Here is a 24,575-nt window from a genome sequence, read left to right on the forward strand (position 1 = left end):
GAGAGACACAAAATTTGGGGGGCGCATCCCCAGAGGGATCCCCAGCAGGAAAGAATAGGAACTAATCCTGCCCTGTGGGGCTTCAGCCTGGAGATTGTGTGTCCAGTTCTGGAGAGCCCACTTATAAAAAAAAGCTATGGATAAGACTGAGAGAATCCAGAGTCAGGCAACAAAAAACGGCCCGAGGTCTGGAGGACAAAATGGATCATGAGAAATGGGAGGAAGCTGACCTGCACAGCCTGCAGGGCAGAAGGGAGAGGGGGGGGGAACCCGATGGAGACCTTTACTAAGGGTGTAAATATTTTACTCCGGAGAAGAGCTTTTGCTCCCAAAGGGAACCCATGGGAAATCAGGCTTTCCGTGTTCCTGACTGTTGCCGAATAATGAAAATAGGAGGGAAAGAGGATCGACGTGTCCCAGGATAATGTGGCAGGATCCGATCTGGGCTGGTCATCGGGAATTTATTTATTTATCTATTTATGAGACTTATATACCGCTTTAAGTGCAAGCACTCTCTAAGCAGTGTACACCAGTAAGCAATGTATATATATATATTTACATTGCCCCCAACAATCTGGGTCCTCATTTTACCTACCCCGGAAGGATGGAAGGTTGAGTCAACCTTGAGCCGGTGAGATTTGAACCGCTGACCTGCTGAACACAGTCAGCTAAAGTGGCCTGCAGTACTGCACTCTCACTGCTGCGCCACCTCGGTCTCGTCTTCTCAGCTTTGGTACTCCTGCTGAAGCCCCCATCCTCGGGGAATTTCTCCCGGCTAGACCCTCCCTGTTGGACACCCACTCTGCTAGGGCAGCTAGCATTGCTGGCTGTGGAATTCTGGGAGTTGAAGTCCACATGCCTTAAAATGGTCAAGGTTGAGAAACACTGTGCTGGAGAGACGTTCCCTGAGGGTGGGGGCAGCAGCAGGAGTCCGAAAGCTGGGAAGACTAAGTGACCGACCCAGATTGGATCCTGCAACATTATCCTGGGACACGTAGATCCACCGTCCCTATTTTCAATATTCAGCGCCCCCCCCCTGAAGTGGGAAGGGATGGTTCCCCCCCCCACTCTACCTTCAATTGTGAAGTGAGAGAGGAGCAAGACATTTTTGAGCTAAGTCAAAAACCTTTCTCCCCCCCCCGCCCCACTCCCCACAGTCTAGGCCAGAGGTAGGCAACCTCGGCTCTTTTATGACTCGTGGACTTCAACTCCCAGAATTCCTGAGTCAGCAATAGCTGGCAGGGGAATTCTGGGAGTTGAAGTCCACCCGTCTTCAAAGTTGCAAGTTCCCAATGGGCCTTTATTGCTTGGCCAGAGACAGGGAAGATGGCAGGATTAAAAATGAGCCGTTAGAAAAACCATCCAATTTTTACAAAAGAGCGTTGGGTTTAAAAAAACAAGAAAAGGAGGGGGAAATTCAGAGCTTGCAAAGGGGGACTGGCAAGGGGGATGGAGAGAGGGAAGCAGAGTCCCTGAACCAGCCAGGCACAGCCAGCAGGAGAGTATTAAAGGGGGGGGGTCTCTGTGATTCACCTGCCTTGGAGAGACACCCCCCCACACACACACACACATACACATACCAAGGAAGTCAGGATCCTCCCTCCTCTGGAAGCCTGGACTGGGTCTACAAAGTAGAGTAAAGTTGGTGGGAAGCAGTCAGAGCAGGCATACATGCATCCATCTGTCTCTCTCTCTCTCTCTCATTCTTTCTCTCTCTGTCTTATCTCTCACTTTCTTTCTCATTCTCTCTCTTTCTCCTTCTCATTCTTTCTAATTCTCATTCTCTTTCTCATTCTTTCTCTTTCCCTCTCTCTCTTTCTCTCATTCTCTCTTCTCTCATTTCTCTCATTCTCCTTTCCTTCTCTTTCTTTCTCTCATTCTTTCTCTCTCCTTCTCTCTCTCTTTCTTCCTTTCTCTCATTCTCTTTCTTTCTCTTTCTCTCTTTCTCTCACATTCTTTCTCTCATTCTTTCTCTCATTCTTTCTCTCTCTCTCTCTCTCTCTCTCTCATTCTCTCTCTCCCATTCTCTCTTCAAGAAAAGAGAATTTGTCTGGGATGATATAAGAACTCTTGCCTTGGGGCAGGGGGTGGGCTAGAAGATCTCCAAGGCCGCTTCCAGCCCTAGGATTCCATGACACTCTCTCTCCCCCCCCCTCTCTTTCACACACACACACACACACACACACACACACAACCCTGCCCCTGGGTACAAAGGGAAAGTGGTGAGCTTCTCATCCAAGCTCGATTCACCCTGATATCAATTCCCAGGCCATTTGGAGGCTGGGGAAGCTGCCCCAAAGACCTGCCAGTTCCCACCCCCTCCGATCCCCCCAAGCCCTCCCCACTGCCCTCCGGCTTGCCCTGGCCTGCCGCAGAAGAGGCCTGGGGAGGTGCCAGTGCGATAGGCCGCACCAACTGACTCGCAGCTCAGGACTACCGACTTTGGGTTACACAAGGCGGACAGTCACCAAACGGAGCCGAGAACGGGAAGCAAAGCGGCTCGTTGCTGCCACCCGGTTGCCCCCAGGGATTTTGCAGCCGGAGCTGCCTCGGTGCTGGGGCCAGTCCTTGCTGGCCACGGGGCAAGCCTGGGCCGCCCTCCTTTCAGCTCATCCCCCAGCCGAAGGAAGTGAGCTGGAACACAGCCGGAGAGAACGGCGGGTGGGCGCAGGCAGACCGGCCCGCAGGCCCTCTCCGCCTGGCAGCCAGGGCCGATGCCTCCTGGGCATCACCACCCTGCTTGGGCCTCGGGGCCCAGCGAAAGAGCGACGCCAGGCCAAGCCGCACCCCTAGCCGTTTGTCCGCAGCACTGGAGCAGGGGGTTGGGCTAGATGACCCCCAAGGTCCCTTCCCACTCTGTTGCTCCGTTGAGTGGGGCCTTCAGCCCTCCCTGAGATCTCCGTGTGCCTACACGGGCAGCAGGAGAACACTGTCCCGATTTGGATCCCAAAAGCTCCAGCTGGCCAGGGACTGGGCTCTTCCCACAAGGCAGGCAGGATCCCGCCCCAAAGGGCAGAGGGCCGGGGCCGCAGCCTCGCCCTCTCGACCGGCCCGAGCAGCAGAGAGGCCGGCCTGGCCCGTGAGGAGTGGACCTCTCCGCTCACATCAGCCGGCAGCAGCGCCTCTTCTGGGCCGGCCTTTCCTCGGCCGGAGCAGTCAGTTTGAGGAGGGGAGGGTCTCCACTGGCTGCGGTGACGGATACGGCATTGGGTCCCGCCTGGGGGGGCTGAGGGGCCTGGTCAGGGCCGGGCGGGAGCTCTTCCGTCGAGGGGCGCTGCAGCTTGGCCGCTGCCCGCTGGCGCTTGAGGTCCGCTAAGGTGTGGTGGGCCTTCTCCTTGCTGAGGCCGGACGCCGGGTCCTCCTGAGCAGCCGGCTGGTTGGAAGAGGCGCGGTCCAGCCACTGGGGGTAGAAGGGGTGAGGGGGGGCCATGCCGTTGCGCTCCTCGGGGGGCCCTGCTTGCGCTTCGGGGTCCTGTGGGATGCAGAGAGGAAGGGTGTAAGCCAGCGGTCTTCAAACTTGGCCCTTTGATGACTGGTGGACTTCGACTCCCAGAATTCCTCAGCCAGGCACGCGTGCCTGGCTGAGGAATTCTGGGAGTCGAAGTCCACCAGTCATCAAAGGGCCAAGTTTGAAGACGCCTGGCTTAAAGTGTGCCTGGCTGAGGAACTCTGGGAGTCGAAGTCCACCAGTCATAAAAGAGCCGAGGTTGCCTACCCTGCCAAAGACCAGGCTCTTTTATGACTGGTGGACTTCAACTCCCAGAATTCTTCAGCCAGCCTCCATTTTATTTGTTAGATTTAAGACAGGAGTCTTTAAACTTGGCTCTTTTATGACTCGTGGACTTCAACTCCCAGAATTCCTGAGCCAGCATGACTCAGCGTGGAAACTCTCCCTTTCCGCTCAGGAATTCTGGGAGTTGAAGTCCAAAGTCTTAAAATTCCCATGGTTGGACACCCATAATGTAGACCAGGGCTAGGCAACCTTGGCTCTTTTATGACTCGTGGACTTCAACTCCCAGAATTCCTGAGCCAGCATGGCTCAGCTTGGAAACCTCTCCCTTTCCCCTCAGCGTGGCTGGCTCAGGAATTCTGGGAGTTGAAATCCACGAGTCACAAAAGAGCCAAGGTGGCCTACCATGCCCTAGACCAGGGGTGGGGAACCTTGGCTCTTTAATGACTCATGGACTTCAACTCCCAGAATTCTTCAGCCAGCCTCCATTTTGTTTGTTAGATTTAAGACAGAAGTCTTCAAACTTGGCCCTTTTATGACTCCTGGACTTCAACTCCCAGAATTCCTGAGCCAGCATGGCTCAGCTTGGAAACCTCTCCCTTTCCCCTCAGGAATTGGCTGGCTCAGGAATTCTGGGAGTTGAAGTCCACCAGTCATAAAAGAGCCGAGGTTGCCTATCCCTGCCCCAGGGTCACGTGATCAAAATTCAGCCACTGGGCAACTGGCTCGTATTTACAACGGTCGTGGCATCCCAGAGGGGTCACGTGATCCCCATTTGCGACTTTCTCACCCACAAAGTCCAGGGGGGAAGCCAGATTCGCTTAACGACCGTGTGACTAATTTAACAACTGCAAGGTTTCATTTAACAACTGTGGCAGGGAAAGTCGTAAAATGGGGCAAAACCCGCTTAACAACTGTCTCGCTTAGCAACATAAATTTGGGGCTCCATTGTGGTCGTTTAACCCGAGGACTCCTGTACAGGAAAGACCCCTGATTGGTCAGTCAAGGCCCCGGGACGGATAGAAGCCTTGGCCAGCGATGCAAGCCCAAAGCCCTGGCTTGAAAGACCAGTTGCCTCCCTCTGACTCTTGGGGGGGGAAGAGAAAAGTGGGGGGACCAGGGAAGGCTGGGTCTGGGGGCAGCTGCCACCCTCCCTCCCAGCCTCTGAATCCCACCTGGACTCGGAGCTGCCCGTCGGCCTGTCCATCCTCGTCCTCCGGCTCTCCCTCGCTCTGCCGCCGCTGCCACACGATGGCCTCCTTGGCGTGTTCCTTGCGGTAGAGGTTGGTGCGCTGGGTCACGCTCACCCGCCTCACCACTTTCCTGGGGGGGGGAGACAAGGTGTAGTTGAGGGTCCCCGAGGGAGACCCAGAGCGGGCCCTGCTCCTCCAGGGATCTGGAGCCCTCCCCACTCCTCCTCCTCCTCCTCCACTATGCAAACTCCACTCCCTTCTAGCACTGATGATGTTACCTAGTTGGGTAATGAAATGTCTGAAGGAAAACCACCAAATTCAAAAAGCACCAAGGACCCCATAGTCGTCGTCCTCCTCTCCTCCTCCTCCTCCTCCTCCTCTCCTTCTCCTCTCCTCTCCTCTCCTCCTCCTCCTCCTCCTCCTCCTCCTCCTCCTCCTCCTCCTCCTCCTCCTCCTCCTCCTCCTTTTTACCAACCCGACTCCCTTCTAGCACTGATGATGTTACCTAGTTTGGTAATGAAACGTCTGCGGGAAAATCACCAAACTCAAAAACCAAAATAAAAATAAAATTTAAAAAAAGCACCAAGGACCCCACAGTCGTCGTCCTCCTCCTCCTCTCCCTGCCTGCTTGCTCTGGCCAAACACGGTCTGGCTACCATCCCACCCACCCACCCACCCAGCCCCAGCCCCTGGAGCCCACCCTCGGCTGCCGGCACTGGACGTCCGGCGCTGCAGCAGAGACTTCTGCTTGTCGTGGGACTTCATGACGGCATCCTGCTTGTGCTTCAGCTCCAGAAGTTTGGCCCGCACTTCTTCATTCGGACACACATCTGGCGGGAGGGGGGGAGAGAAGCAGCCTCAGTGCGGCCCCAAAGCCCCTTCGCACCCGAGGGGCTCCCCACGTGGAAGTGGCTTTCTCCGAACCTCTCGGCCCTGGTCTAGACCTCCACAAACGGCAGGCCACCCAAAGCAGCCGGCACCACTCAGCCCACGAGGGGGACACAAGTTGGGCGAAACACGTTCGAATGCCCTGCCTGGCTAGGGCATGTCGGGTGAACTCGGTCACGCTTTTCCCGTGTTGTTCTCTCGTCTCCCCTCCTGTGCAAAGGTCCGGCGTTTGGGTGGGGGTGTGTGTGTGAAAGTCACTGGTTCGAGACAAGCAACCAGAAAAGGGAAGAGACAAAACTCGGTTGCAACCTTCCTCCCTTCCGCTCCCCAAAAGTCTCCCCTTCCCCAGGGCCTTCTTCTCAAGCGGGCGGGCCAATTATGCGGATTGCAATGGGTCTGCTCTTGGGGGGGGGAGTCTTGGGGTCTCTCCGAGCTTGGCAGTTTCCTTGCAGATGTTTCATGACCCGCCTGGGTAACATCAGCAGTGCTGAAAGGGAGGGAGGCTCCCTCTCGGATTATATACAAGAGATTTGCCCTGCCAGAGATCTATATAAGCAGCAGTGATGATGTTCCCTAGTTGGGCCATGAAACGTCTGCAAGGAAACCACCAGACCCAGAGTCCTTTCTTCTTCCTCCTCCTCCTCCTCCCCCTTCTGTCACTGATAACGTTTCCTAGTTGGGTCATGAAACGTCTCCAAGAAACAGCCAAGCTCAGAGCACCAGGGACCCCACAGTTCTCCTCCTCCTCCTCCTCCTCCTCCTTCTACCACTGATGATGTTACCTAGTTGGGCCATGAAATGTCTGCAAGAAAGCAAGCCAGCTCAGAGAGCACCAAGGACCCCACATTCCTCCTCCTCCTCCTCCTCTCCCTTCTGCAAACCCCACTCCCTTCTAGCACTGATGACATTTCCTAGTTGGGTCATGAAACGTCTGCAAGAAAACCACCCAGCAGAGAACATAAAGGACCCCACAGTCCTCCTCTTCCTCTTTCTCCTCCTCCTCACAAACCCCACTCACTTCAGTAGTACTGATGATGTTCCCTAGTTGGGTCCTGAAACGTCCGCAAGAAAACCACCCAGCTCAGAGGACCCCCCGGGACCCCCCCAGTTCCACCCTGAGCTACAAAGATCTGCTTCTATTGGTCTTTTCCCTTCTGCCCCTCAGCTGAGGGCTCCTATCAGCAGAAGGTGGGCACCCATCCTATCAAGGGGGGCCCTGCAGAGTTAACAGCCCAGCTCTGGCCTGCCTGGAGGGCCTCTGAGCCTGCCGGAAGCTCGGGGGGGGGGGGAGGCCAAGGTCTCCCCCATTCCATCCTGCCCCTCCCTCCGTCTTCTCTTGCTCACCCAGCGGGCTCTCCTCCAAGAGCGACTTCCCGTTGAGATCTGCTCCGTGGGCCACCAGCAGCTCCACCAAGGGGATCTGTCGGCCACAGAACAAGGGGTCAGCAGGACAAGGGCGGGGAGGGAGCCCCCCAGGCCGGGCAGGAAGGGGAGAGCCAGGCTCAGAGAATTGGGGTCCGGGGGGGGGCAGGCCCCCACCCTGAAGGCTCCGAGGGGGCGTGGGGGCGACTCACCTGGCCCCAGCAAGCGGCGGCATGAAGCGGCTGCCAGCCATCATGGTCCCTGGCGCTCAGGCTGGCCTGGTGTTCTATCAGGAGCTCGGCAGCCTCCAGGTAGCCGTTGGCGGAGGCGATGTGCAGCTGTGGGGCAGGGAAAGGGGAGGAGGCTGAGCCTTTGGGGAGAGGGGGGGGCGCAGGGGCGGGCAGGCAGGCAGGTGGCCGAGCCTCACCTGAGCCACACGGGGGGCCTCGCAAGGCCAGGCTGGGCTGGGCCGAGTCCCAGGGGCCTGCGCATCGGGCCGCCATCTCAGAAGGAAAGAAAGCACAGATGTTTGGCAGAGAAAGCTTTGAGGGAGGGAGGGAGGGAGGGAGGCAGGGAGGGAGGGAGGAGGGAGGAAGAAGGAAAGAAGGAAGGGGAGGGAGGGAGGGGGCAGGCAGGGAGGGGGAGGGAGGGAGGGGCAGGAAGGAAGGAAGGAAGGAGGAGGGAGGGAGGCAGGCCAGGAAGGGAGGGAGGAAGGGAGGGAGGAGGAAGGAAGGGAGGGAGGGAGGGAGGGAGGGAGGCAGGCAGGCAGGCAGTAAGGGAGGGAGGAAGGAAGGAAGGGAGGGAGGGAGGGAGGGAAGGAGGGGGGAGGCAGGAAAGAAGGAAGGAGGGAGGGAGGGAGGGAGGCAGAAAGGAAGGAAGAAGGCAGGAAAGAAGGAAGGAAGAGAGGAGGGAGGCAGGGGAGGGAGAGAGGGAGGAAGGAGGAGGGAGGGAAGGGAGGGAGGGAGGAGGAGGAGGAAGGCAGGAAAGAAGGAAGAGAGGAGGAGGGCGGAGAGGGAGGAAGGGAGGGAGGGAGGGAGGAGGGGAGAGAGGGAGGAGGGAGGGAAGGAGAGGAAGGGAGGCAGGCAGGCAGTAAGGGCGGAGGAAGGAAGGAAAGAAAAGGAAGGAAGGAAGGAAGGAAGGAAGGGAGGGAGGGAAGGAGGGAGGGAGGCAGGAAAGAAGGAAGGGAGGGAGGGAGGCAGGCAGAAAGGAAGGAAGGCAGGAAAGAAGGAAGGGAGGAGGGAGGCAGGGAGGGAGAGAGGGAGGAAGGAAGGGAGGGAGGGAGGGAGGCAGGAAAGAAGGAAGGAAGAAAGGAAGAGAGGGAGGGAGGCAGGCAGGAAAGAAGGAAGGGAGGGAGGGAGGCAGGGAAGAAGGAAGGAAGGGAGGGAGAGAGGCAGGAAAGAAGGAAGTGAAGGAAGGAGGGAGGAAGGAAGGAAGGAAGGAAGGAAGGAAAGAAGGAAGGAAGGAAAGAAGGCAGGCAGGCAGAAAGGAAGAAGGGCAGGAAGGAAGGAAGGGAGGGAGGCAGCGAGGCAGGGAAGGAGGGAGGGAGGCAGGAAAGGAAGGAAGGAAGGAAGAAAGAAAGGAAGGAAGGACAAAAGGGAGGGAGGGAGCAGGAAAGAAGGCAGGCAGGCAGGCAGGCAGGAAAGAAGGAAGGAAGGGAGGGAGGAAGGAGGGAGGGAGACAGGAAAGGAAGGAAGGAAGGAAGGAAGGAAGGAAGGAAGGAAGGAAGGAAGGAAGGAAGGAAGGAAGGAAGGAAGGACAAAAGGGAGGGAGGGAGCAGGAAAGAAGGAAGGCAGGCAGGCAGGAAGGAAAAAAAACTCAGGAGGAGGGCTCCTCCACCCCCCAACCCCCTCCCAGGGTCCCGGCTTCCTCTCACCAGGGTGGCCTTGTGGTCCAGGGGGGTGTTCAGATCAGCCCCTTCTCTCACCAGCCGCCGGATGTCCATCACCAGCCTGCGCTCCACCGCCGAGCGGGCTTCCTCAATGGTGGCCTGAGTGATCTCTGAGGGGAGACAGGGCAGCTCCGAGTGGGAAAAGCGGGGAGTAGCCACGCCAGCTCCATCCGGAGAGGGACCGGCCTCCTCCAGGGCTCCAGCTGCCCCCTTTCTGCCCTCTAGGGCAGGGGTCCCCAAGCTTGGGCCCTTGATGACTGGTGGACTTCAACTCCCAGAATTCCTCAGCCAGCGCTGGCGGAGGAATTCTGGGAGTTGAAGTCCACCAGTCATCAAGGGCCCAAGCTTGGGGACTCCTGGTCTAGGACAAGGCGCCCCCCCACGGCTGTCTCCCATGGAGCCCGCCCCCTCACCCCCAAGCCCAGAAGCCTCATCCACACGGGGGGGGGGGGGAGAAAGACCTCACAGGTCAGAAGAAAAAGTTCCCCGGGTTGGGGGGTAATAATAATAATAGTAGTAAAGTTGGAAGGGACCTTGGAGGTCATCTAGTCCAACCCCCTGCTCAGGTAGTCCCCGGTGCTCTCAAAGCTGGGTAGTTTCCTTGCAGACGTTTCATGACCCAACTAAGTCACATAATCAGTGCTGGGAGGGAGCAGGGTCTGAGGAGAGGAGGAGGAGGAGGAGGAGGAAGAGGAGGAGGATGGAGTCCCTGGTGCTCTCTGAGCTGGCTGGCTTCCTTACAGACGTTTCACGACCCAAAATAGGTAACACCATCCTCACGTGCTAGGAGGGAGAGGGGTTTGCCCTCATTTTTATATACTAGTGAGTAGATCAGTGGTTCTCAACCTTTTTAATGCCGCGACCCCCAACCGGTCGTGAGGACTACTCAACCGGTCGTAAGTCGAGGACTACTCAACTGGTGCAGCACCGTTTGCAGAATGGGACTTTTGGCGGGCTCAGCAGGGCAGAGACAGCCTGGACAATTCCTATTGGCTTTTGAAAGCCAATAGAATTGGACTCTATTCAAGAGAGTCTCTTCTATTGGCTTTCAAAAGCCAATAGAATAAAAGGGAGGAGCCCAGCTAAGGAAAAGGGGGGAAAAATGGCGGATTGCGTTGTTTGGCGACCCCCGTGAAATGGTCGTTCGACCCCAAATGGGGTCCCGACCCACAGGTTGAGAACCACTGGAGTAGATAAAGGAGCTAAGTTTATATACAAAAAGTGGGAGAATCCCCACCCTCCCTTAGCACTGATGACGCTACCTAGTTTGGCAAATGAAACGTCTGCAAGGAAACCAGCCAGCTGAGAGAGTGCCAAAGAGCCCTCAGCTTCCTCTTCTTCTTCTTCTCCGTGGTGATGCCTCTGTCCAGATTCGGGGCTGGGCTGCTGCCGAAGGACCGCTGCCTCCACCCACCCACCCACCCCCCACGGGCTGCCCAGCCACTGGCTGGAAGGATCCCGACATCGGGCCTGCCCCCCCAAAGCAAGCTGGGACGGGGAAAGGAAGCAACGACTGCAAAGCTAGAAGCTCCGTGCCAACAAAAACCCCAGCCAGAGAGCGGAAGGGAGGCAGGGAGGGTCCCGCAGCCCCTCTCCCCCCTCGAAAGGGGCAAGGCGGGCAGAGCCCAGGAAGGGAGCCCCTCACCTCGCTCAGCCATGGCCGCCTCCAGGTAGTCCAGCGTGGCCTCGTCCTCACAGAGGTCGTACGGCATGTTTCCATCCGAGTTGACGGCCAGCAGGTTGGCCCCCCTGGAGGAAAAAGGGGAGGGGGGGAGAACAGGCGGTGAAGCTGGCAGCCGCCAAGACTGCCGTAATGGACACCGGGAGCTATTTCGGTCCGAGAGCTGGCTGGCTGGCTGGCACAGGCTGGGTTTCTCTCCCCCCCCCTTCAGGGGGGCTGAGACGGCGCCTGGTCCCTCCCTCTGCGTGGTGCCGGGCCAGCCGGCGGAGGAAGAGGAGCCCCTGCCAAAGCCGGCTCTGCCATCTGCCGACTGGAAGCAGGAGCCCGGCAGAGACGGAGAAGGCTGCTGCGGGAAGGAGGGGTCTCGCCCCACAGCCCCCCACCCCACCCCCAGGCTGCTGCTGCCAGGATCATTCACTTAAAAATAAGGCAATAAGGCACTGTCGCAATGTTACCGTCTTGTGACGTAAGGACTGCAATGAAGACCGCAGTGCAAAGATTGCAATAACAACAGAGTTGGAAGGGGGCCTTGGAGGTCTTCTAGTCCAACCCCCCGCTCGGGTAGGAAACCCTATGTGCCATTTCAGACAAATGGCTGTCCGGTCTCTTCTTAAAAACAGCAAGATCTGCACTAACCAAAGAGAGAAGCAACCTGGAAGTAAGGAGAAACTTCCTGACAGTGAGGACAATTCACCAGGGGAACTACCTGCCTCCAGAAGCGGTGAATGCTCCAAGACTGGAGGTTTTAAAGAAGAGACTGGACAGCCGTTTGTCTGAAATGGTCTAGGGTTTCCTGCCTGAGCAGGGGGTTGGACTTGATGACCTCCAAGGTCCCTTCCAACTTTATTATTATTACTATTATTATACCTTTGCAACATTAAAATAATGCAAGGCAGGCAGTGCTTGGCTTACGGCCACAGCCGAGCCAAACATTTCTGTCACTAACCAAGACATTTCGTTCAGTGAGTTTTGCCCCAGTGTCACAACTTCCCCGGCCACGGTTGTTAACTGAATCGCTGTAACAGCTAAATGGGGAACGCCGTTGTTAAATGGATCCGGCTTCCCCATTGACCTTGGTTGTCAGAAGGTCGCAAAAGGGGATCACGTGACCCCCTATCCAGGACACTGCGACCGTCGTAAGTATGAGTTAGTTGCCGAGCATCTGATGACACGACCCTGGGAATGCCGCAACAGTCCTGAAAAACGGCCATAAGTCCGTAAAGCAGGAGTAGGCAACCTTGGCTCTTTCATGATTCATGGACTTCAACTCCCAGAATTCCTGAGCCAGCCATGCTGAGGGGAAAGGGAGAGGTTTCCAAGGTGAGCCATGCTGGCTGAGGAATTCTGGGAGTTGAAGTCCACGAGTCATGAAGGGGCCATAGTTTCCCTCATGCTGGCTCAGGCATTCTGGGAGTTGACGTCCTCGAGTCATAAAAGAGCCAAGGTTGCCTACCCCTGCCCTAAAGGGTCACTAAAGGAACTGTTGTAATACTCTAAAGCAGAACAACCCCCCACCACCTTTTGGGCACCAAGGACCAGTAACATGACAAGAGGTTTTTCCACGGACCGGAGGGTGTGTGGTTTCGTGTGCTGCCTGCATCCCACGGATGGGGCTTTACTTGTTTGTGTGGACCAGTTGCTGGCATGCCACGGCCCAGTACCAGTCCACAGTCCAGGGGTTGGAGACCCCTGTTCTAAAGCCATCACGCTGCCCTTCCCTCTAGGGCAGTGTTTCTCAACCTTGACAATTTTAAGGCATGTGGACTTCAACTCCCAGAATTCCACAGCCAGCAATGCTGGCTGTGGAATTCTGGGAGTTGAAGTCCACATCCCTTAAAATTGTCAAGGTTGAGAAACACTGCTCTAGGGTCTCCCCCCACTGCCCAAGGAGAGCCAGCGACCCCCTCCTCGCCCGCGGGAAAAGCCACGGGAATCTCTGCCACTCAGACTTTTTTGGCCGTGGCCTGGTGGGAGATCCTAGGACGCGTCCCCCTCCCCAGGCTTAGATGTGGAGACAGGAAGCGACGCTCCTCGTCCTTTGGGATGGCGTGCGTGATTCCCAAAGATTTACCGACCAGCTAAAAGGCCCTGGGGGGGAATCCCGAGGGAATGCGAGGGGGGGTGTCAATGTGGAGGCGCTTCCTTAAGCAAGAGAGGAAGACCATCGGAGGCTCCGTGCCCCTCCCCAAGCGAGGAAGGCGGGGGACAGAGCAGGAGTCCTGGCAGCAGTGACCACCCCCAGTGCTTAAAAGAAAGGCGTAGAGAGCCCTGGGGGCGCAGGGGCCAGAAGGCGGCATTGCAGGCTGACTCTGCCCACTGTCAGGAGGTCGATCCTGACCGGCTCAAGGTGGGCTCAGATCGTTGGGGGCAAGAGGGGCTGGGCAGCACCATGAAGCGGTATACGAGTCTAAGTGCTAAGTGCTAATGACAAGGGATGCTCTTATCCAGGTGGTGGCTTGGCCTAGTGGTCAAGGCGGGAGAGAGGAAGTTCTAGTCCCGCCTTAGGAATGAAAGCTAGTTGGGTGACTTTGGGCCAATCACCAGGAGATGGTGAATTCTAGTCCTGCCTTAGGCATGAAAGCCACCTGGATGACTTTGGGCCAATCACCAGGAGATGGTGAATTCTAGTCCTGCCTTAGGCATGAAAGCCACCTGGATGACTTTGGGCCAATCACCAGGAGACGGTGAGTTCTAGTCCTGCCTTAGGAATGGAAGCTGGCTGGGTGACTTTGGGCCAATCACCAGGAGACGGTGAGTTCTAGTCTTGCCTTAGGCATGAAAGCCACCTGGATGACTTTGGGCCAATCACCAGGAGATGTGTGAGTTCTAGTCCCGCTTTAGTCACAAAAGCCGGCTGGGTGACTTTGGGCCAATCACCAGGAAGCGGTGAGTTGTAGTTCTGCCTTAGCCATGAAAGCCGGCTGGGTGACTTTGGGCCAGTCTTTCCCTCTCAACTCCTCTCTCCTCACTGGGTCGTTGTTTGGGGACAACAGGAAGAGGGAGGAACGACAGGCTTGATTGCTGCCTTGAGTTGTTCGTAAAGATAATAAAAGAAGGACGTAAACATCAACATTTCCTGAAGGGGGGGGGGCAGGAGAGGAACTGGGCCAAAGTCTCCTGCCTGTCTCAGCGGTTGAAGAAAAAAAGCGTCCATGTTTGTACTGTTCACAAAATCCACCCAATTGCCGAAAGGACCCCTAAGCCACCAACGGGTTCCCCACCCTCAGGCGCAGCCCCTGCCCAGCAGGGTGGCCCTCTGGGGCCAGAGCCAGCGCAGACCCTCAAAGACCCCCTCCCCAAGCCCAACTCAGCCTTCAAAGGAGCGGCCCGTACCTCTGAAGCAGCAGCCCCACCAGGGGCAGGTGTCCGCAGGTGGCGGCAGCGTGCAGCGGGGTCCAGAGCTCGCTGTCGCAGGCGTTCACGTCGGCCCCGGCTTCCAGCAGCAGCTCCACGATCCGCCCGTAGTCGTCGATGCAGCACTGGGGAGAGGGGAGGAAGGCCTGGTGGGGTGGGGGGCGATCGTCCCGTGGCTGGGACAGGAAGTCCCCGACGGCCGCAAGGTTGCTGAGAGGGGAGCAGCCTTAGGCAGCCCTAAGCCTCTTCCCCCTTGCCCACCCTGCTGCCTTCCCACTACAGCGCAGGGGTGTCACACTCACAACGTCACCTGACGTGTCGTGACGTATGACGGCTTTTTCCCCACTGCCGGCAACGGGGGGGGGGGGTGCGGTTGTGCTACGATGCATTCAGGGACCAAAGTTACAGCAAGGCTGAAAAAAGCGACCTAGGAATGTTCCCGATATCACTTCCGCAACGCCAAGAAGGGACCCACAACGTGGCCTCCCCACAGAATGGAGGGAGCAGCGCCAGGGGAAGAGAACGGGGAAAGAACAGCTGAGGGAGGCGGACGTGGAGGCCTCGGTCAAACAGCCCTCGAGTTACGACAACTGAGCCCACCATTTATGTCGCTGAGCGAGACATTTGTGGAGTGGGTTCTGTCCCGTTTTACGACCTCTCTTTGCCACGGCTGTGAAGTGAATGACGGCGGCCATTAAGGTTGCTAAGTGAGCCTGGCGTCTCCACTGGCTTTTTTAGTCAGAAGGGCACAAAAGGGGATGGTGGGGTTGCTTTTTCCAGTGCCGCTGTAACTTAAAACAGTCACTGAGCGAGCTGTCGTAAGTCGGAGACTGCCTGTAAGGCAGTGGTTCTCAACCTGTGGGTCGGGACCCCATTTGGGGTCGAACGACCATTTCACGGGGGTCGCCAAACAATGCAGTCCGCCATTTTTTCCCCCTTTTCCTTAGCTGTGCTACTACCTTTTATTCTATTGGCTTTTGAAAGCCAATCGAAGAGACTCTCTTGAATAGAGTCTAATTCTATTGGCTTTCCAAAGCCAATAGGAATGGTCCAGGCTGTCTCTGCCCTGCTGAGCCCGCCAAAAGTCCCATTCTGCAAACGGTGCTGCACCAGTTGAGTAGTCCTCGACTTACGACCGGTTGAGTAGTCCTCGACTTATGACCGGTTGGGGGTCGCGGCATTAAAAAGGTTGAGAACCACTGCTGTAAGGGGACAGAAGTTAGAGGGCAAAAGGGCTCCAGAAGGATCCGGCCTCCAGGACGGACTTTCCAGCTCCAATTTGCAAACCGGAGGCAGTCCTCGACTTATGAGCACAACAGAGACCCGGATGCCCACTGCTGAGCAAGGCGGTCATGAAAGGCCCCCCCCCAGCACCTCATTCCCGAGGTCCCCCCCAGGCCCTGACGACAGCTTAGGAGGCAGCCTCCCCCGTCGGGGGTGCTCTGGATCTCCAGGTCTGCCATTCCGGCTCTGGCAGTGAGCCGGCGTGCTGGGGCTCCACTTGCCCAGAGGAAGACGGCGGCACCACCAGGCAGGCAGGAACCCCTGGGAGACCGTGAGGGCTCGGAGGGGGGATGCTCTGCTGTGGGGAGAGCAAAAAGCCCCGGGCCTCTGGCCCAGAAGGTGGGAAAGCCCTGGGCTCACCTGGTGCAAGGCGGTCAGTCCATCCTCGTTGCACAGGTCGGGGCTGAGGCCGTTCTGAAGGAGCTGCTGAACTGTAAAAAGAAACACAGGTCTCAGATGAGGGGCTGGGGGGGGTTGGCCCCACACACGTCCCTCTCCAGGCCAGGCCAGGCCCTCTCTGCTGCGGGAAAAGAGCGTTTAGCCATAGCATTTAGACTGGATTTGGACCTGGACCTGGACTGGACTAGACTAGGGAATAGATGATTAGATTAGATTAGATTAGATTAGATTAGATTAGATAGGATTGGATTGGATTGGATTGGACTGGACTGGACTGGAATAGAATTAAGAATGGAATGGAATGGAATGGAATACAAGCTGGAAGGGATTGGATTGGATTGGACTGGATTGGATTGGATTGGAATGGAATGGAATAGAATTAAGAACAGAAATAATAGAATAGAATAGAATAGAATAGAATAGAATAGGATAGGATAGGATAGGATAGGATAGGATAGGATAGAATTAAGAACAGAAATAAGAATAGAACAGAAATAAGAATAGAATAGAATAGAATAGAATAGAATAGAATAGAATAGAATAGAATAGAATAGAATAGAACAGAATAGAATAGAATAGAATAGAATAGAATAGGATAGGATAGGATAGGATAGGATAGGATAGGATAGGATAGAATTAAGAACAGAAATAAGAATAGAATAGAATCATGATAGGAATAGGAATAGAATAGAATAGAATAGAATGGAATGGAATGGAATGGAATGGAATGAAATGGAATAGAATAGAATAGAATAGAATAGAATAGAAATAAGAATAGAATAGAACAGAATCATGATAGGAATAGGAATAGAATAAAACAGAATAGGAATGTGGAATAGAATAGAATGTAATAGAACAGAATAGAATTCTTTACTGGCCAAGTGTGATCAGTTACACAAGGAATTTGTCTCTGGTGCATAAGCTCTCAGTGTACATATAAACAGCAAGTTTATAGATCCTACCTAGGTCATAAATCATAGCGACAATCATTACTCATAAGTTACAAACAACAAAAGAAACCAACAGGAGAAGAGAGTGGGAAAGATGAGAAGACGAGACGGTGCTGTGGGAATTACTTCATAGGTCCCCCTATAGCCCTTCACAGCATCCTCTGGGTGGTTTTCAGTGTCAAAGCATTATTTGCATGTTGCCCCCTCCCCAACAATCCGGGTCCTCATTTTACCAACCTCAGAAGGATGGAAGGCTGAGTCAACCCTGAGCCCCGTCAGGATCGAGCGCCTGGCTGTGGGCAGGGCCTGCAATGCTGCCCTTCACCAATGTGCATGCTTTCCCATCCCATGTTTGCGTGGGGAAACCTCCCAGCAAACAATCCTTTGCTGGCTGGGGAATTCTGGGAACTGAAGTCCACAAGTCTAGAGGTTGCCAAAGATTGCGCAATTCTGATTCAGATCTTTCAGCTCCTCGCCCTTCTGGATGGTGACATTCCCCCCTCGATTAGAAGACACGGTTTCGGACTGAGTCTGAACAGTTACTTCGACTATTGTGTTTTGTCATCGCTACAGGACTGTTGTCTTCTTCCCTCTCTTCAACTAAAACAAAAATCCAGGAGTTTAACCTTGTCCTGCATATAGAACTTTCTGGGGCTTCTTCTGTTCACACGCCGACTTACTCTCTCTGCCCTTCCCTTTACAATTAACCGGTGGAACAGAAGTTGCCTCCAGAAGTTGTGGGTGCTCCATCACTGGAGTTTTTCAAGAAGAGACTGGACAGCCACTTCTCTGGAATGGCCTAGGGCAGGGCTAGGCCACCTTGGCTCTTTTATGACTGGTGGACTTCAACTCCCAGAATTCCTGAGCCAGCCATGCTGAGGGGAAAGGGAGAGGTTTCCAAGCTGAGCCATGCTGGCTCAGGAATTCTGGGAGTTGAAATCCACCAGTCATAAAGCGGCCTAGGCCTAGGCTAGAGGCAGGCCATCTTGACTTTTTTATGACTCGTGGACTTCAACTCCCAGAATTCCTGAGCCAGCATGGGGGAACTACGACCCCCTCATGACTGGTGGACTTCAACTCCCAGAATTCCTGAGCCAGCCATGCTGAAGGGAAAGGGAGAGGTTTCTAAGCTGAGCCAGGCTGGCTCAGGAATTCTGGGAGTTGAAGTCCACCAGTCATCAAGGGAGCTTATGGTTTTTCCTATGCTGGCTCAGGAATTCTGGGAGTTGAAGTCCACGAGTCATAAAGCGGCCTAGGCCTAGCCAGAGGTAGGCAACCTTGGCCCTTTTATGACTTGTGGACTTCAACTCCCAGAATTCCTGAGGCAGCATGGGGGAACTATGGCCCCTTCATGACTCGTGGACTTCAACTCCCAGAATTCCTGAGGCAGCATGGGGGAACTATGGCCCCTTCATGACTCATGGACTTCACCTCCCAGAATTCCTGGGCCAGCCATGCTGAGGGGAAAGGGGGAGGTTTCCAAGCTGAGCCATGCTGGCCCAGGGATTCTGGGAGTTGAAGTCCACCAGTCATAAAAGGGCCAAGGTTGCCTATCCTTGGTATAGGTTCTCCTGCTTGAGCAGGGGGTTGGACTAGAAGACCTCCAAGGTCCCTTCCAGCTCTGTTATTCTGTCCTCTAACCTTCCTGCAGGGATGGCACACTGCACGTTCTGTTGGTCACGAGGGCGTCTGGATTGGATTTATCTCCAGTTTCATATCACAATATTTGAGAAACTAGATGCCAAAATACAACCAGGCTGTTATGGTTCAATCTAGACCAGGGCAATTACTGCTGGAACCTGAGAAAGTCCCTATTTGTGGTGCACAAGAAGATGAACAAGTCGGGCCCACACCTGAACTAGGGGGTAGGGATAGAATCAAGATCACGGGAAGTGTTAATACGGCTTTATAAAGCCTTGGTGAGGCCACACTTGGAATACGGCATCCAGTTTTGGTCACCACGATGTAAAAAAGAGGTTGAGACTCTGGAAAGAGTGCAGAGAAGAGCAACAGAGATGATTAAGGGACTGGAGGCTAAAACATATAAGGAACGGCTGCTGGAATTGGGTAGGTCTAGTTTAATGAAGAGAAGGACCAGGGGGGACATGATAGCAGTCTTCCAGTATTTCAGGGGCTGCCCCAAAGATGAGGGGGGGGGCGTTCAACCTATTTTCCAAAGCCCCTGAAGGCAGAACTAGAAGCAACGGGTGGAAACTCATCAAGAAGAGAAGCAACCTAGAACTAAGGAGAAACTTCCTGACAGTGAGAACAATTAATCAGTGGAACAACCTGCCTCCAGAAGTTGTGGGTGCTCCATCACTGGAAGTTTTTAAGAAGAGACTGGACAGCCATTTGTCTGGAATGGTATAGGGTTTCCTGCCTGAGCAGGAGGTTGGACTAGAAGACCTCCAAGGTCCCTTCCAAGTCTGTTATTCTGTTAAACCCCAAAAGTGTCCCAGGGGTGGGCAAATATGGCCCCTTCACGACTGGTGGAGTTCAACTCCCAGGATTCCCCAGCGTGGCTGGCTCAGGAGTTCTGGGAGTTGAAGTCCACAGATCATCAAGTGCCATTTGGCGGGGCCGCGGGGGAGGGCTTTCTCTGTGATGGCGCCCACGTCTTGGAACCAGCTCCCCCCCCCCTCGGAGATCAGGATCGCTCCCACCCTGTTGGTTTTCCGCAAGCTGCTTAAGACCTGGCTTTTCCGGCAGGCCTGGGGTTTATAAAATCTGACCCCTGGATGACTGTTCTTGTACTGTTTGTTTTGTTAAGTTATGTTGTGTTTTTATTGTTAGCCGCCAGGGAGTCCTGCGGGAATGGGGCGGTCTATAAATTTTAATAAATAAATAAATCAAGGGGTCATACTTGCCCATCCCTGACCTTGACCCAGAGTCAGAGACCCCCTCAAGCCTGTCTTCATTGCAAGTAGCCTGGTCAAAACTGCCGGGAGCTCCAGGGCAGCTGGAGTTAGCTAGGAGTTGTTGGTTGTCGGTGTCGACAGGGAAGGATGCCAGGAACCTAACCTTCACTGAACTGAGAAACTGAACAAACGGGCAAAGACACAATCGTAGACACAACTGTCTGTTGTACCCACAACAAACTGAGACCTTTTGACAAGGAAGTAACAGCCCAGGGTGTGGAGGAGCGGCAGGAGGGAGCCTGGAGTTCACAAAAACCCACAATTTTGCCCGCTAAGCTGAGGCACCGTTGCGGCCCCAGCAACAGGCTGCAGCTGCAGAGCCCAGCCCCGAAATCCTGCACGGAAAACGGAGGAGATTCTGCCCATAGAAACGGAGACCCTGAGTCAATGCTCCGAAAACAGGCAGTCCCTGACTTACGGCCACCATCCAGCCCAACGTTTCTGTTGCTAAGCGAGACAATTTGTTAAGTGCAGTTCTGGGAGTTGAAATCCACAAGACATAAAAGGGCCACGTTTGAAGATCCCCTGCCATATCACAGAAAAGATGTTGAGACTCTAGAAAGAGTACAGAGAAGAGCAACAAAGATGATTAGGGGACTGGAGGCTAAAACATACAAGGAATGGTTGCTGGAATTGGGTATGTCTAGTTTAATGAAGAGAAGGACGAGGGGGGACATAATAGCAGTATTCCAGTATCTCAGGGGCTGCCCCAAAGAAGAGGCAGTCAAGCTCTTCTCCAAAGCCCCTGAAGGCAGGACAAGAAGCAACGGGTGGAAACTAACCAAGGAGAGAAGCAACCTAGAACTAAGGAGAAACTTCCTGACAGTGAGAACAATTAACCAGTGGAACCACCTGCCTCCAGAAGCAGTAAATGCTCCAACACTGGAAGTTTTTAAGAAGAGACTGGACAACCATTTGTCCGAAATGGGGTAGGGTTTCCTGCCTGAGCAGGGGTGTTGGACTAGATGACCTCCAAGGTCCCTTCCAACTTTACTACTAAGATGATCCAAGGCTTAGAGACCGAAACATAGGAAGAACAGCTGCGGGACTTGGGTTTGGCCAGTTTAAAGAAAAGAAGAAACGGGGGATAGGATAACAGTATTCCGGTATTTGAGGGGCTGCCACAAGAAGAGGGGGTCACGTTATTCACCAAAGCACCAGAGGGAAGGATGAGTAACAATGGTTGGCAACTGACCCAAGAGAGAAGCAACCTGGAATTTCCTGACACCGAGGACAATCAGCCAGTGGAACAGCCTGCCTCCAGAAATCATGGCTGCTCCATCATTGGAGGTTTTTAAGAAGAGACTGGACAGTCACTTGTCTGAACTGGTCTGCTTAAGCAGGCGGCTGGTCTAGAAGACCTCCAAGGTCCCTTCCAGCTCTATTCAATTCTAATTTGCCAGGGCCAACTCGCTGGGGCACAAGAGTTACACTAATATCAAAGAAATTAAAGGAAGGACACACATAAAATGCAGAGGACGAAAATTAATATAACTTTTTAATTGACTTTAAACCATCGAATTGAATTGTTAAATCGTCCCGTGGCAAGCTGGCCCGTTCGGAGCCTGGCTGTAGAAGCAGAAAAGCCGGCTCTGGAAGGAGGGAGCCAGCAGCGGCCTCAGCCCAGCCCACCCTAATCCCCTCTCAACTCCTGCTGGGACAGGTGGGATCTGGCGGTCTGAAAGGACTCCTGTTTTGAGACCACCCACCCTGTTCCATCCAAGACTCACCTTAGCCGGCTAATTAGCCTGGCAAAAGGCCCAGCAGGATTGTGGTGGGCAGCCAGGAAGCCACCTTTGCACAGGGGAGGGGCCAGCGCCCCACAGACACACCTGGTGGAGGTGGAGCAAGCTTACCTCTCAGGAAAACAAGAGTAGAAGGCCAGAGGTGGAAGGGGACCCTGGAGGTCTTCTAGTCCAACCCCCTGCTCAAGCAGGAGAGCCTATGTATATACCGTTTCCGACAAGCGGCCGTCCATTATGGCGACGTCTTGAATCGCAAGCTAAGTTCCTACTCCAAAGGTGGGACATGATGGTTGGGTTCGCACAACACGCTAAACCCAGGCTAACAAGACGTAGCTACCACGTTCACAGAACAAGGAAACCCTGTTATGGCTGGGTGTTTTGTTTATGCCACTTGTCGAGCGATAGATGATAGTTCACACCAGAGGCTAAGACAATGTGCTGGTCTGCAGAACTGCTCCATGCCATGTTAGCCAGACCGGATGCCGGGTGAGCCTAGCCAGCATACAAGATGCTCACCTCCATTTCTGAAAGAGGAAACCAACCAACCAACCTTCTTTCCTTCCTTCCTCCCTTCCTTCCTCCCTCCCTCCATCTTTCCTTCCTTCGTCCCTCTCCCTTCAACCCTCTCTCCTTCCTTCCCTTCCCTCTCTGCTTTCTTTTGTCCCATCTTTCTTTCTTTTCTTCATGCCTTCCTCCCTCCCTCCTTTTCTTCCTCTCCCTCCGTCCCTCTCTCCCTCCTTCCCTGCATTCCTTCCTTCCTTCCTCCTTTCCTTACTCTCCCTCCATCCTTCCCTCCTTCCCTTCCCTCTGCTTTCATTCACCCCATCTTTCTTTCCTTCATTGCTTCCTTCCTCCCTCCCTCCCTCCTTTCCTTCCTCTCCCTCCATCCCACTTTCCCTCCTTCTCTACTTTTCTTCTTCCTTCCTTCCTTCCTTCCTTCCTTCCTCCTTTCCTTCCTTCCTCCATCTTTCCTTCCTCCCTCCCTCCTTTCTTTCCACTCCCTCCCTCCCTCTCTCCCTCCTTCCCTTCCCTCTCTGCTTTCTTTCGTCCCATCTTTCTTTCCTTCATTCCTCCCTCCCTCCTTTCCTTCCTCTCCCTCCGTCCCACTTTCCCTCCTTCCCTCCTTCCCTGCTTTCTTTCCTTCCTTCCTTCCTTCCTTCCTTCCCTCCCTCCCTCCCTCCCTTCCTCCCTCCTTTCCTTCCTCCTCTCTTCCCTCCCTCCCTCCCTCCCTCCCTCCCTCCCTCCCTGGGTATTCTCTGAGCTTGGTTTTTCTTGCAGATGTTTCATGACCAAACTAGATAACATCATCAGAGACCCCACATCTATTCTGGATGCACAGGAAACTAGAAATCCTCAAATAAGTGGGTTTTTCAAAAATGGGCAAAATTGTGCAACACTGTAAATGAACGAGATTTTTTTTTTGGGGGGGGGGGGAATTATTTACTAAGTAACACGACTGGATGGATGGGATGAAGACCGGAATACAGGGCCCAGGGCTGGGCTGCTTATGGATAGCTAAGAATGAATGGGAAAGCCGACTGACGAGAAGCCGCACCGAAAAAGGCCTTTGTTTCGAATATTAAAGTGCATTCATGCGCACACGTAGCGAAGGGAGGAATGCACATCTGAAAGGATGACAGATCTGACTGTTTATGATGAAAGATCCAGAGATTTAGAAACCGATACCAGGAAGATCAGAGGTTCTGAATGTGAGTCAGCCAGTTTTTTTGGCAGCGGAAAGCGTGGATCTTGAGAAAAAAAAACGGGCCTGGGAGAAAAAAAGAATGAGGGAAAAAAAAAGAGAGTGAAAGTAGGATGGCTTCAGGAAGAGAAAAGTGATGAAACGATCTGGGGTTGAACCAAAGAAAGAAAATGTTGAAAAAGATATTTAGGAATGTGGGTGATGCAGCAAAGGGTGGAACGGAAAGCAATGCTTTAAATATTGGGGTCCAAGACAGAAACAATGAAAATGAAACAATAAACCCAGTTGGGATATAAAAAAAAGGAGAGGGCTGGTGATGTGGATGATACAATGAGTGCAATCGTAACAACATCTTATGGTGCTTTGCTTCTGTGGTTTGTGGCTGACTGACTTGTTGAATGGGCACGTGGAGATTACATCTGCAATCAGAGCAAGAAAGAGCAGCAGAGATGATCAGGGGACTGCAGGCTAAAACATATAAGGAACGGTTGCTGGAATTGGTTCTGTCTAGTTTAATGAAGAGAAGGACGAGGGGGGACAGGATAGCAGCCTTCCAGTATCTCAGGGGCGGCCCCAAAGAAGAGGGAGTCAAGCTATTCTCCAAAGGGCCTGAAGGCAGGACAAGAAGCAACGGGTGGAAACTAACCAAGGAGAGAAGCAACCTAGAACTAAGGAGAAATTTCCTGATACTGAGAACAATTAACCAGTAGAACAGCCTGCCTCCAGAAGCGGTGAATGCTCCAACACTGGAAGTTTTTAAGAAGAAACTGGACAGCCATTTGTTCGAAATGGTATAGGGTTACCTGCCTGAGCAGGGGGTTGGACTAGATGACCTCCAAGATCCCTTCCAACCTACCCTACTCTACTCTACTCTACTCTACTCTACTCTACTCTATTTTCTATTCTATTCTATTCTATTCTATTCTATTCTATTCTATTCCTTCTTCTAGATCAGTGGTTCTCAACTTTTTTAATGCCGCAACTACCCCCAACCGGTCGTAAGTCGAGGACTACTCAACTGGTGCAGCAACGTTTGCAGAATGGGACTTTTGGCGGACTCAGCAGGGCAGAGACAGCCTGGACAATTCCTATTGGCTTTCGAAAGCCAGTAGAATTAGACTCTATTCAAGAGGGTCTATTCTATTGGCTTCAAAAGCCAATAGAATAAAAGGGAGTAGCACAGCTAAGGAAAAGGGGGAAAAAATGGCGGACTGCGTTGTTTGACGACCCCTGTGAAATGGCCGTTCGACCCCAAATGGGGTCCCAACCCACAGGTGGAGAACCACTGCTCTAGATGAAGGGAAGGATGGAAAGGGAAAGACCAAGGCAGGACATTGTACCCAGTCCTCGGCTTACAGCCATCGGCTGCCCTGGGGGCTGCTTCTGCCCTTCAGTGTGCAGGGCCCATGGAGTCCTTGAGCAGGACGGCCCTCGTTCCCTGCAATTCGGAGTCACGCCTCCTTTTTCAGGCTTCCCAGGGG

The 24,575-nt window shown here is 54.0% G+C and overlaps 1 protein-coding gene across 5 annotated transcripts in view; it reads right to left on the bottom strand.

Moving 5' to 3' along the window:
- Positions 1–2,343: 2,343 nt before the first annotated feature.
- Positions 2,344–24,575, bottom strand: part of PPP1R16A (protein phosphatase 1 regulatory subunit 16A) — a 45,427-nt gene continuing 23,195 nt past the window's right edge. For all 5 annotated transcript variants that reach the window (XM_039330176.1, XM_039330180.1, XM_039330177.1 and 2 more), the window contains exons 3-11: positions 15,741–15,811; positions 14,076–14,221; positions 10,707–10,810; positions 9,047–9,171; positions 7,386–7,511; positions 7,156–7,231; positions 5,624–5,753; positions 4,906–5,053; positions 2,344–3,472 (exon numbers count right to left, since the gene is read on the bottom strand). In XM_039330176.1, the coding sequence (XP_039186110.1) occupies positions 3,101–3,472; positions 4,906–5,053; positions 5,624–5,753; positions 7,156–7,231; positions 7,386–7,511; positions 9,047–9,171; positions 10,707–10,810; positions 14,076–14,221; positions 15,741–15,811 (1,298 nt within the window). In that variant the 3' untranslated portion in view covers positions 2,344–3,100. The remainder of the gene's footprint in view (positions 3,473–4,905; positions 5,054–5,623; positions 5,754–7,155; positions 7,232–7,385; positions 7,512–9,046; positions 9,172–10,706; positions 10,811–14,075; positions 14,222–15,740; positions 15,812–24,575) is intronic.

Source organism: Crotalus tigris, unplaced genomic scaffold (assembly GCF_016545835.1).
Source record: "Crotalus tigris isolate CLP2741 ecotype Arizona unplaced genomic scaffold, ASM1654583v1 scf7180000024426.592134, whole genome shotgun sequence".
In the NCBI taxonomy this organism is placed as follows: domain Eukaryota; kingdom Metazoa; phylum Chordata; class Lepidosauria; order Squamata; family Viperidae; genus Crotalus; species Crotalus tigris.